General features: G+C 38.0%; 1 protein-coding gene across 1 annotated transcript in view; it reads right to left on the bottom strand.

The window, feature by feature from the left end:
• Nucleotides 1-13,952, bottom strand: part of SLCO3A1 (solute carrier organic anion transporter family member 3A1) — a 1,904,841-nt gene that overhangs the window by 1,222,626 nt on the left and 668,263 nt on the right. The window contains exon 2 of the mRNA XM_044078369.1: nt 12,097-12,562. Coding sequence (XP_043934304.1) covers nt 12,097-12,562 — 466 coding nt within the window. The remainder of the gene's footprint in view (nt 1-12,096; nt 12,563-13,952) is intronic.

The following is a 13,952-nucleotide window of genomic DNA, read 5'->3' as shown; positions in this document are numbered from 1 at the left end:
AACATAAGATGTACAATACTGGACTGGAACTGGTCAGATTACTCCATTAGCATCAGCTTGTGTTCTGAGTTGGGCCCCCTGCATTCACTAGACATTCAACTTTTGGGCTAATTCTGAAAGTTTTTTTTAATTACTGTTATTATTATTACTATTATTATTACTATTAATTTAAATAACAGTAGTACGCAGAGAAGTTTAAACATGGGTAGACAATGATTCATAAAGCATCACATGTCAGTGGGGTTAGGACTCGTGGCAGCAGCTATTTATTTATTTGTTTTAATTGTGACAGGAATCTAATGACATCATGTAAATCTAATGGTTGTGGTATGTATGCTTAAATATTCTACATATCCTTGTTATTAACATGTTTATAACTGTGATTTGCACATTTACATTGTGATGTTGACTTCTTCTAATAGAAAAATATTATGTACTAAAAATAAGGAAATTTAAGAATGATATATGAAAATTGCATTTTCCAGTAGACAATCTGAAGGTAATGTTGCTCAATGCTACAAGTCTAAACCTCAAAATGCACTCTCTCGAGGCACTCCTAAACATGGAGAACATTGAAATCTGTGCAGTAACTGAGACCTGGTTCAAGGCTCCAGAGAGCACCCCTGCAATACCAGGTTACAACTCTTACCACACTTTTCGGCCACCAAACCAGGAACAAAACACTAAAGGTGGAGGAGTGTCCATATTCACCAAGGATATTCACACCACCAGGCTAGTTGCCCAACACAATGCATCTGAAATTATCCAGGTGCAACTAACACTAGGTAAGACTGCAATCCAAACTGTAACTTGCTACAGATCCCCCACCATGCCCCAAGATTCTCACTACACCTTTCTAAACATACTGGAAAATATTAAGATACAACCAAACACCCTAGTACTGTGTAATTTCAACTACCCTGCCATTAACTGGGAAAATTACTCGTGTACCAACACCTTTGCCCAATGGTTCTTGGAATTCATAAATTCCAGCGCCCTGGATCAAGTAATCCATAGTCCCACCAAGGGCTCCAATATACTAGACCTGGTCATTACCAACATGGGAAATCAATGCTCCACACCTATGGTCGCCCACTCATTGGTCAGGTATGACCATAAGCTAATCACCCTTAACATCCACATCCCATCCCCACCCTCCAGTAAGGAAACCTCCATAAAAAACTTCTCCTCCAAAGCCAACTTCATGCTACTCAAATCAGAAGTGACAAACTTCACGACACCCATGCAGACGGGAACTGAAAGTTTGACTGCTGAATCCTACACTAAGGCACTGTACGAGTACATCCACTCATGCATGAATTGTGCCATCCCAAATAGAACCAAGATTCTCTCCTCCAAAAAAAGGAAGCCAATCTGGTGGTCCCCTGCCATAAACAAACTTTACAACAAAAGGAAGAAACTGTTGCAGAAAAGATGAAAATCCCAGGATGCAAAAAACTCCCTTACCAGCCTCAGTAAGAAGCTGAGGTCCCACATAAAAAACCTCCAAAGCTAGTTACGAAAATAAAATTACCGAAGATTCCAAAGACAACCACAAGGCATTCTATAACTATGTCAAGAATCTAAATGGCAATGCTCAGATCTGCTCTGAGCTACAACAGAATGGCATTAAATATATTGATCCCAAGGATATTGCCAATATTCTGACAGATCGATTCAGTGCCAACTTCACCCCCCTCTCACCCTGTAAATGGCCCATCTCAGTACTGGAAGATTGCCAAATTCCAGTAATAACGGCCACACAGGTAAAAAATGCACTCTCCAATGCTAAGAATACAGCATACATGGGACCAAATGACATCCCGGGCTGTGTACTACAAGAACTACAAAATGAACTGGCACCTCAGCTAAGTGTCATTTTTAATCATAGCCTCACCTCAGGCTTCATGCCCACTGAGTGGCGCACTGCTACAGTTATCCCACTCCACAAGGGGGGATCCGCCTTGGATCCCGGGAACTACCACCCCATCTGTCTGACAAGCCTGATTTGCAAGGCCATGGAACATATTACCATGGAACTTATAAACAAAGACATTGGCAACCTTTAAATACTGGAATCCACCCAGTTTGGGTTAATGAAGGGACAATCTTGTCTCCTGAACCTGACTGACTTCTTCTAATCAGTCTCCAGATCTGCAAGGCCATGGAACATATTACCATGGAACTTATAAACAAAGACATTGGCAACCTTTAAATACTGGAATCCACCCAGTTTGGGTTAATGAAGGGACAATCTTGTCTCCTGAACCTGACTGACTTCTTCTAATCAGTCTCCAGAGCTGTGGACAAGGGTAAGGCGGTCCACACAGCCTATCTGGACCTCGCCAAGGCCTTTGACACCATCCCCCACTCTGAAATCATAGATAAACTTACTAAGCTGGGCATTAATCGCTACATCACTCGATGGGTTGCCAACTGGCTTACTGACAGAACCCACACTATAAAAGTAGCCAACTCCAAATCCAGCTCCAGACAAGTGACAAGTGGAGTACCTCAGGGTTCAGTCCTGGGACCGCTCTTGCTTGGCATCTACTTCTCTGAAGTACAGGTCAACACTAAGGAACTCTGGCTAACAAAGTTTGCAGATGACTGCAAACTGGGAACCATTATTGAATCCCCAAATTATGTGGATACTCTACAAAAGAGCCTTACAGAAACAGATGCTTGGTGCCAGAGTCATGGGCTCAAGCTCAATGCCAAGAAATGTATAGTTATCACCTTTGGGAAAAAAACATGTCCTTGTGAATTACCACATAGGTGGCAGTACACTAAACACTGAAAGTGTAATAAGAGGCTTAGGTACACAGGTGGACAGTGGTCTCACCTTCGATAACCACATCGCCACAACAGTCAGGAAATCCTTCTATGTGGCACACCTCATCACTAAGGACTTTTCATCCAGAAAAAAAGGAGGTCATTGTCCCACTGTACTCATCCCTCATTAGACCCATTATAGAATACAATGCCCCATTTGGTATGTACCTCTCAAGACATCTGCAACAACTGGAAAGGCAGCAGAAATACCTCACTAAAAGAATCACAGACCTAAAGCAGATGGCCTATGTGGACCACCTTAAAAACCTCCAGCTATACTCTGTTGCATATCGTCTACTTAGAGGTGATCTCTGCTTAACATACAAGGCTATGTCAAACCCAGAGCTGTTGGACATGCTACACTTAAAGAAATCCCAATCCCTCAGAGCCACCTGCTCCAGGGATCTAAACCTTGTCATCACAGTAAACAAAACATGCTGGAGGGATAGTTTCCTGACCCAGAGACTCCACATACTCTGGAATAGACTGCCCATACATGTCAAGCAGAGTGCCTCTTTGGCCCTCTTCAAAAGGAACATTGACGATTGGATGGGAGAAAGGAAATTCACCCCAGGGATCATGTCAGTTGCCCTGCTAGACAAGGGTCCAAGGAAGTAAATAGTGTGGGAAGAAAAAGCCAGGGAATTGTTATGGCTAGGCTTGTATAGGCCCTAGGGCCAATAGCCTAGTACCGACCTATGAACCTATGAACAAGAAGAACCATAAGTTATGAAATAAGTTATTTACCTTACAATATGTGACAGTTAAGAAGTATGGATGGAAATGTCTGTCCTATCCACAGCATAAAAAAATATCTGCAGCTCAAGGTAGAAGAGAGAAGAAGTATAGCTTTAACCTCTGAGCATTAAATATCATAGCAGCGTCATTTACAAATTATACCAAAGGGTCAAAAAGAGAGACACCTCTTTACTCTTTAGTACATGCCTGCAGATATTAGGCCCTTATAGTTAGTGTTAAGAAATATTTGTGTAGCATTTTTTCTACTTCCTTATAACAGTTAAACCTCAAAATAGTCTAATTTAGCAAAGAAAATCAGTAATTATAGGAGAAGCAAGACCAAATTTTGGGGGAAAAATCATAAGTGCTCTGCTTAAATCATACACCTGAGAGGCACACTAAGATGAAGAAAACATAAGTCAACAGAGTTGAATTACTCTGTGATGCTCTCTGAAAGAGTCCAGTTATCTGTATCTTTTGTTTGCCTGTGTACAAAACAAGTCAGCTATTCTTTAAAATGTTAAATAAAATCATGTTGCCAACAAAAAGAATTTTAGGAGTAAAAGTAACAGAGCATCGAGTACATCTACAAAGCTGTAATCTCATTCATTTCAACACAACAAAAAATAGAAAAAAACAAGCTATAACCACAAATAAAAGCATGATATTCAATGAAAATAATTTTCAGAAGTCCAAAGTGAAACAGCTTTTTGCAACTAAACCCAATCAAATAAGCAACATCTGGAAGTCAAGAATGCAAATTTGTTCCATGCTTTGAATGTAGTTATAGTTACTCATGAATCCATTTGTCAGTTCAAGAATTCATTGCTTTATGTTTATGGCAAACACAGCATGTTTCATTTCTTCAACATTCCTGCACCAAACGCACATTAGAATATCCTCTGACCTTTCCTTCTCTCAATACTTTTATTCTCAGGGATTCCCTTTATGCAGTCTTCAGCATAGATGTTAGTACACCTTTTCATTTTTCAGGTAACAAGGCATTTCATATATTTTTCAACAACAAGGCTACAGATTAATTAATTTTGAAGCACTTTTGATTATAAAATTGTTTAGTACTATAAGAGTGTTATATATCTGTAAACTAACCTCCCTTTCCCTGCAAAATTAATCAGTGTCAATTATATGCCTCCTTTCACTGAGTCATATGCTACAACAAAGTGTTTCATGCTGAAGTACTCTCTCATCATTCCAGTAAGAATTATAACAATGGTAATATTTTCATAAGACCAAGCAACCAAGAAAAAACTTTTTGAATTCTGCAAACAAATGAGAATATTATTTTGGTGACGAGATGTATGCAAATAATTAAGCAATAACCCATGCCTGGGTGTGGGTTATGCTGGATTTACCCACGGTTGGTGTGTTTTGGTCATGAGGGCGAAGCCTGAGTGGCTAAACAAAGACAACTGTGGGTAAATCCAGCATTACCCACACCCAAAAGTGGGTTATTGCTATTATACAATGACATTATTTAAGAAAAAAAATACTTACTTTTCTTAAATAATGGCATTGTATAATGCCTCCATGCTGCCCTTCCTCAGCTGTCCATATTCTACGGCAGTTCTGATGTACTGCGCATGCATATAGTTACGTACATCATGGCTGTGTGTGGAAGCAATGGAGAAAGGAAGATCTCCGTTGCTTTTTAAAAGTGTCTAGCTATGTTAAAACAGTTTAACATAGTGAGATAGCTTAAAAAAAGCAACGGAGATCTTCCTTTCTCTGTTGCTTTTTTTTAAAGCTGTCTCGCTATATTAAACCTGTTTAACATAGCGAGATTACAGCAATGGAGCTCCTCTGTCCTGCGTTGCTGTCTTAAAAAAAAAAGACATACTAATGGAAAAAGTCTTGAAGACTGGACCTTTTTCCATTAGTATAAGTCTGATTTACAGTGGGCACGCTGAACAATCAGCATGCACGTTTTGAAATATTGATGGGGGGTCATTGTATAATTTATGTTTATACTGCGCAGGTAAATACATAATGCTACACTGTTAGTCTTTCATGAAAAGGATGGCAATATGTCATGCAGTCCAAAAGGAAATGAGCATAGTTATTTCTACATACACATCTCATATATAGTACAAAGCATTGTTTCATAATTCTTGCTACAAACTGAGCTATCCTTCTGTTTTTCATGGATATCTTATCCAATATCTGAATATATGAGAAACAAAATTTCAACCATTTACAGCAAAATAAATGCTGACTAAGTGAAACACACTGTAAAGTTTTCATTGATGTTATTTTATTTTTCCTGTACCTCAACAACTCTTACACAAAGCGGGTGTGACTGTGTTTGTAGATACAAAGGAAGTTCTCCACATAAAAGCAATTCATATTCCATAGAATGAGATAGTCAAGGACTGCATTAATGGAGGTCTAAAACATTTTCTCTCTACCACTGTTGGAACATATATCTCCTGCTAAATGTGAGGTCTGATTTTACAAGATAAGCCTCTTCCACAGGTTCATAATACAAAGCACAGCCCTTACTCAGCAGTATTGCCTTTTGGTGTACATAGGTCATCACTCTCAGGCCACCAGTCACTGAACACAGCACCAGTCAGTGACATTTGTTTCTGCATTGTTTTTGATAAAATTAATCAGCCTGTCAGCTGATTTGTCCTCAGATCTATAAAACAATTAATCAGCTATATGTTAGACTTTAAAGTGGCCACATGTATTACTACTATCCTGATTAGTGGTATATGTTTATGTGTATCTGTGTGTGTGTGTGTGTGTGTGTGTGTGTGTGTGTGTGTGTGTGTGCGCGCACGCGCGCATATATACCTATAACTACATCTATATATATATATATATATATATATATATATATATATAAACATATATATATATATATATATATATATAGAGAGAGAGAGAGAGAGAAACATTCGTACACTTAAAATTGTAAAACTGTTTTAAATATTTCTGAAATTAACACTGTGTTTAACGACCTTTGACAGTGATCCCAGTATGGTTGCTCTTCCATGAATGAATCCCCACTGATTATTTAACAGCTTGAAAAGGAAAGGTAAGCAATTGTAATGATCCTTATCTTAATAAAAAATGTATGTGTGCGTTTATGGGTGTGCATATTTCTATCTTTAACTTTTTGGGAAAAATAATTTGGGGATGCAGGCAAACATGCATGAACTTTCAAAAGCTCTGCTGAGTGCGAACTCTGATAAATCTCACAATACACGTTGTCCATACACTTTGTTGTACACAATTTTTATTTAATGGCATTTTATGTCCATGTCCAACTAATATTAGGTAAAGTCCAATACCATATTCTTGCTAGCCCTTTAGTTATTTTCACCAAATAAAGTATTCAAAATGGTAAAAATATTTAGGGAAAAAAGAAACACACAATACAACACATATCAGTGGTATTATTTCCAACATTCAGCCTAAATCGGTCATATTTTATGAAAAATTTTAAACCCAACACAGTCTATATGGAAGAAGAAATATGTCTGGACCACTAAGTAGCATATTCCCCCATCCCACTACAATGGTAGCAAGCAATTGTGTGTTAAAATAAGTCTTCTTTCTCGGGTTAAACTGTTATATTATTTTTCTAAAAAAACTCAGATAATCAGATACAAATATTGTGCTGTAATATTACTATTAACAGTGGCAGTGTTCAGAATAACAAACAAAACACCTCATCTCACCTTTTCCTAGCACAAGTAAAAATAATAGGTATTTCTTCCAAAATTAGAGTTATAGATGTCTTAGCAAAATTACATGTCAACAAAGGAAATGTCTCTCTATAAAATGTTGAAACTTATGCTCCATTCCTAAATTTATCAAATCTCATTTAATATATTTATGCAGTATACCAATCTTAACTTTTTCAGGCAAAATACAAACGTACTCAGTCGACCACTGAGTACCACATCTACACATTTTTTTTCAGCTCTTTCGAGTTTCATATTAAATTCTTCTAGCTTTTACAACTCTCAGTTCTTGAATTCTCAACAGTGGCAATGTAAGTGAGTATACCGTGTGAACAGCTACTGATGCACATGGCAGGAATGCCACATTAAAAGAATTATCTTGTCATATAAAATAATACATTTCAGGCTGTGGCTACTTTGAAAGACTTGAGTAAGTCAACAAAATGCCACAATACTGGCTGCACTGGGTAAAGAAGCTCAAATAACAAAAGTGAAAATATTTTTTTTTGAAAATTAAAATAAATTTTAGCACAGGGTGTCACACACATGAAGATGCATTAGTAATGAATTATTTACTAATAATGCAGAAGTATTACCTATTTAGGCATTCAAAAGCACTTTACTTCTGGATATTAACCTGATTAAATGAGCAGAGCTTGCTCACTCAGTGCAAGCATCTCATCAGAATATCATAAGTCACTCCAGCTCTAAAGAGCACAGGAGGATTTGACTTCCAAGTGAATCATCCTTTAGGAAGCAACTGCATTTAGGTGTCAGGCTATGAGGAAAACAGCAGAACAGTACTGGCCATGCCTCGTAACAGCACAGGTGCTAAATCTGGTTTTCTAAATTAAAATATTTTGGTTTTCTCATACTTTAGGAATATTTAAAGCTGCTGGCATAACAATAGTGCAGTTCTTTTATTTTTTTTAATAAAAGCGACATACCTCCTGTAAAGTGCAGCATTTTAACATTCAAAGATTTGCCTACCTCATTCCACCTTACTCGTGCGCTAACACTAACCCTGCCATCTACCCTTGATTCCAACCCTACACATACCCTTACGACAAACACTTTCTTTAATAGTACCTCCACACAAGACACTCATACACCCCTCACAGAAATGATTCTATTCCCTTACACAGACCTTAACCCTAACCCACAAAGCACTTGTGTGCACACTCTCCTACCTCCTAATGCTGAAACAGTCAGTATACCCAAAAGATTTGGCATTAGGAAAAAAAAGCAACCCTCACATACCACAGGGAAAATTGGTCTTCCCAGCACTGATATTTCTGTCACATAAACAAAGAGAATTTAATCAAAAATGCACATCAGTTCACGTTAATATAAACAGATTCAACAAAGTGAACTGCAAGCATGTGTTTATATATATATATATATATATATATATATATATATATATATATATATATATATAAACACACATGCACACAGGTATTCTTCATCCCTTTATCCAAGTAATAAAGTCACCAGTCCTCCAGTCACAATATATTACTATGATATGCACAAGTCAAACAACTCCCAAGACTACTTTCTATCATGTTATCTATAGTCTCTCTCTCACACACACACACACACACACACACACACACACACACACACACACACACACAGACACACACACAAAAAACACACTAGTATCCATCATCCTTTTATCAAAGTCATATAGTTAGTAGCCACAATATATTGCTATGATGTACCCATGTCAAGCAACTCCAAGCCCACTTCCTATTTTCCCCTTGTGTTGCACACACTCATTACATATTCATACCTAGTTTCAACCAAGATTTCTGCATAACACCTCAATTCAGACATATAATGATGAAATTATTGCTATCCCCCTAGCATTTATCTATTAACTTTTAGACAGACTTCTTTTACTCTTCTTGGTAGTTCTCATAATTTACCTTCTCTTCTACCTAAGCTTTTCTCTCCTTATATTCCCCATATTCTTGCCTTTTTCCAATACCACATATTTATTTTTGCAATTACTGTTACTATTCTTCCTTCATGCCATGTGTCTTTCACTAACACCTTAACATCTTCTTAAACCTCATCATTTACCTTGACTTATTCAAACCTACTTTGCTAATCTTCTGTCCTCCTTCATGCCTGTAGTACAGGTACAAGTTGTCTGGGCAGCCTTTTTTCATGTATGCTTGAAACACCTGAAAACTGGACCACATACAGAACAGTCATTACAGGGCAGCTTAACGAACGTGTTGAATTTGCAGTATTCAGTGTTGCGATTAATCAGATTAAATGTGAGAAAATATTTTAAACCAAGGCAAAGCATGGCAGAAAGCTTTAGCTGTTGAATTTAACAGCTTATTCTCACATTTATAAGTAGCTGTGACTGACAGCTCAAACCAATTAAGATCCAGCCTACCAGTAGTCTGGAAACTGGTACTGAATTAATTGACTGTTAGCAGGTGTGAATGAGTTAGTACTAGTATATCCTTAATTGGCCATCTTCCTGAATACATTACTAGACTCCTGAAACAGACCCCCTCAGCATGCTCTACTCTAGGTTCTTACTCCAAATTACTCCTTCTTCTGTGACATTCACTTCTTGAAGTGTAACCTTTCACCATTTTCAGACCTTTACTAAGACACACTTAGTCAACAAATAAATGGTCCTTACCCAGAAATACTGCCATAGGTCATGTCGCATTTACCTGCAGCACAAATAAGTTCAACTGGAAGGCAAAGGGTTTGGTTGTCAACATCAATGGTGCATCAATGCTGGGTTCTTGCAGATTTCATGCTTTAAAATTTAGTTGTATGAGAAGGAGAACAGACAAAACATGAAAATTAATTAATTTTATACCATGCTTGTGTGATGTCTGTGTTAGCATAAATATAGATCAAGTGTCAGTGGTCTTGTTCCAGCAAGCCCTTACAAAAAAAAGGATTGTTTTTATGAGATATGGCACTAATTTTATTGCATGTTCTTGAATGATTGACCCAATGTGGCTGTGTGATGTGCTTGGCAATGATTACTGTGATGTTAACTACAGTAAGTCCCCCTTACATAGGCATCTGTTACGAAAAGTTTAGCAATGGCTTTGATCTGTGATGTGCCAACCAGTCAGAATTGAAAAAGAAAGAATGACAAGGGGATACAATCTTGCAGTAGGAAATACAGGAACTACAAGAAGTACACAAACTGCTGTCTACCGCTTACATTTACTGATGCTAAAGAAATTATAAGGAGATTGAAAGAACTGCAAACTTCTTCTTCTTTCGGCTTTTCCCGGTTAGGGGTCGCCACAGCGGATCACCTGTCCGCTCATGATTGGCAGTGGAGTTTTACAGTGTCGAGTTGCCAGCCCAGCACCCAACCTTCCACAGAAGGCACACACACATGCACTCACACCTAGGGCCAATTTAGAGTGTCCAATCCACCTGCAGCATGTCTTTCGGATGTGGGAGGAAACCAGAGCACCAGGAGGAAACCCACGCGACCACAGGGAGGACATGCAGACTCCGCACAGAAGGCACCCCAGCCGAGGATCAAACCGGAGAACCTCTTGCTGTTAGGTGACAATGCTAACCATTGCACCACCGTGGCCGCCCATTGAAAGAACTGCAAACTAAATCATGTTAATTGTGTTCCCTTAAATATAAAACCTTCTATATACTGGAAGGCCATGCTGTAAATGAGGGACAGGAAAACGTGTTTGCAGGAAATGTTGTTCCTGCCTTACATTAATGACTGTTGCGCATGCACTTCCTGAGCCAGAAGGTAACAAAGTTATTGTTATCCTTATCTGCCCCTCACAAAATGGAACAAAATGTGCTCAGCCAGTCCGGTTCTTAACCCAGTATGATTTTAAGAGGTGAATACTGAATGAAGCCACTTAAGTTCTTCAAGATTTACTATTACTTTAAACAGTAGTTTCCAAAAGGAATAAATCAAACCACTTGCTTTTAAAAGGTCAGTAAATTACTCCCTTACTTTAAGGTTTCACCTTTAAGTGATGAGAAATGATAAATCATTGGAAGTCATTCTCTTACAAAGTAAGACTAGCGTTTCATATGTGCAGAATGTCACACAAAAGTAGCCCAAATTAAGTTCTTAACATTAACTCCTACACAGAGATGACTGATATTAGGACTCCATCAAGGGATTTTTGGAGAGTATAATAAATATTAGTAAGGTGTTCTCCTTTTTACATAGTAGAGACAACATGCAAACACTGCAATCACTTCTAATCAGCTAAATGCAATTATTTGTGTTAAAGAAAAACTAGCTAGCATACTTCATGATAAAAACAACAAAAGCAATCAATTGCTAGAAAAAGTACCTCTGCCGACAAGTCTAAAACAGTTTCATGGACCCTTCACTGACAGAATACCGGCCTAGTACACAATAACATACTATGATAGTTTGCTTAACGATATGCAGCAGCAACCATTTGTGCTATTTGCTCATAGAAATGACTGAAACACCTTTTCTGAAATACTTTCAAAACAGCATATCATGATTGTTTTTCTTAATACAGTGCTTTAGAAGGCTTACATCCAAAACTAGAAAGTCACACTGCCTTGAAAGCAGTGTGAAAGTAATCATCAGTAATATCCAAGTTTGAAATACAATCATCAGTAATATCCAATCTTGAAATACAATCAGACAAATCACAATAAGAAAGTATTCTAATTTCAAACAGTTTAAGAACAGTACACAATTTATGTAAATATTTTAATGAAAGGCTGCTAGTACCTTGCATATTTCTGTAATTCCATAATCTACATTATTTAAAGAAAACTCACATTCTCTTACCTATATATAAGGAAGAATCTTTTCGCCTCACGTGATCATCAATATATGAGACACCTAGAGGTTGAACTGGAGTAGCACCAATTCCAAGAAGAACTTGTGCTCCAATCAGAAGCAAGTACATCATGTTGGTTGTAGTCCTGTTCCCACATAGAATACCAGGATCTGGTTCCTCATCAATGCCAGATCCATTACTAGCACAAACATCCCTGCCTTGAGCTCCCCATGTAATTTCTCCAGACTTATACTCATATTGATGAGTGAGAAACTCTGGCAATGCCGATAGCAGGGCCCCAAGGGCCATAACTATTCCCCCACAACCAATCAACCGTGGTCTGTGACCTCTTGCCCCAAAATAACTCACAAAAAGAATCAGTGCTAGGTTTCCAATCTCAAAGCTGCTGGCTATGACTCCAACATCAGCACTCTGCAAGTTGAATCTTCTTTCCAAAGTTGTTAGGACACTGACCTTAAATGAAAAAAAAACAATGCTGTTAAAAGTTTAAACATGGCAAACAAATTCTCATATGCTTAACGTGAGACATTTACTGATGATATATGACATTTTGTAGAAAGAAAACATACCTTCAAGTTTTTCAACAAGTACAAAAGTTTGTTTTATTATGAAAATAAATAATCACTGTTTTAAAAGGGAATATTTTGTAACCTTATCATTTAGGAGTGCAGAGTTTCTTACCTCCGTGAGTTAACGATTCTGTGTATGAGCACACAACATGATAAAATATAAATAAGATAAAGACAAAATTAGCATATTAACTAAAGGCTTTTACAACATCTCACTCTGGTCAAGCTGACCAAAACAGCTGGCACAAAGAAATACCTTGTGACAGATTTTTCAACATTTGCTCACTTGAGTTACCTTCATTCGCAGCCATGAGTGTTGTTGCAAAGTGACTAAAAACATGAAAGGATTGTCTACAAAGCTCCTCCTTGGTTTGCTTCCTTTACCAGTGGAGAAAGCTTGGGCCTGATCAAAAAATCACAGCAGAAAGATAAGTGATTTTTATACAAAACAAAAATGCCAACAGAAATCTGGTAACACTTGCACTTAAAAACAAATACAACAAATTTCTTGGAAACAGGGTATAATTTAAGTTTACATGTGCGTCTCATAAGAATCTTAGTGAAAGAGGAGAAGCAGATATGGTACAAAAGGATTTCATTTCAAAATTCTTGTCACTATTGTATGAAAAAATACACATACAACATTTTTAGAAAAGTACAATACAATCATACTGTAGTCACACTGCAAAGACATAGCTTAATGACAGGACACAGAAGGCAGTAATGTGTAGAGAAATGAAAAAGGTCTTCTTTCTGCGTTTCTCTGTTAGGGGTCACCACAGCAGATCACCTGTCTGCTCATGATTGGCAGTGGAGTTTTTACAGTGTCAAGTTGCCAGCCCAGCACCCAACCTTCCACAGAAGGCACACACAGTCACGCCTAGGGCCAATTTAGAGTGTCCAATACAGCATGGCTTTGGGATGTGGGAGGAAACCGGAACACCCGGAGGAAACCCATGTGACCACAGGAAGAACATGCAGACTCTGCACAGAAGGCACCACAGCTGAGGATCGAATCGGAGAACTTCTTGCTGTGAGGTGGCAATGTTACCGCTGCACCACTGCGGCCACCCTAGAGATATGAAGAAGGTAATGATCAGCAATATGCCAAATGGACTGATTTAGCCAGTCCCATTTAGTTTATTTAGTGAAGATTACAGGTTACATGGATGGAAGGATTGCCCAGAAGAGATCAAGAAAGTTTTCTTCCAGAGCAAGGTAACAAAGTTCCCTCCAATACTTCTATTCATAAGGTATTTGACTGGAAGAGCAAT

This window comes from Protopterus annectens, chromosome 7.part0 (assembly GCF_019279795.1).
Source record: "Protopterus annectens isolate FY-2018-M chromosome 7.part0, PAN1.0, whole genome shotgun sequence".
NCBI lineage: Eukaryota > Metazoa > Chordata > Ceratodontiformes > Protopteridae > Protopterus > Protopterus annectens.
This window is presented reverse-complemented; position numbering and strand designations above follow the sequence as displayed.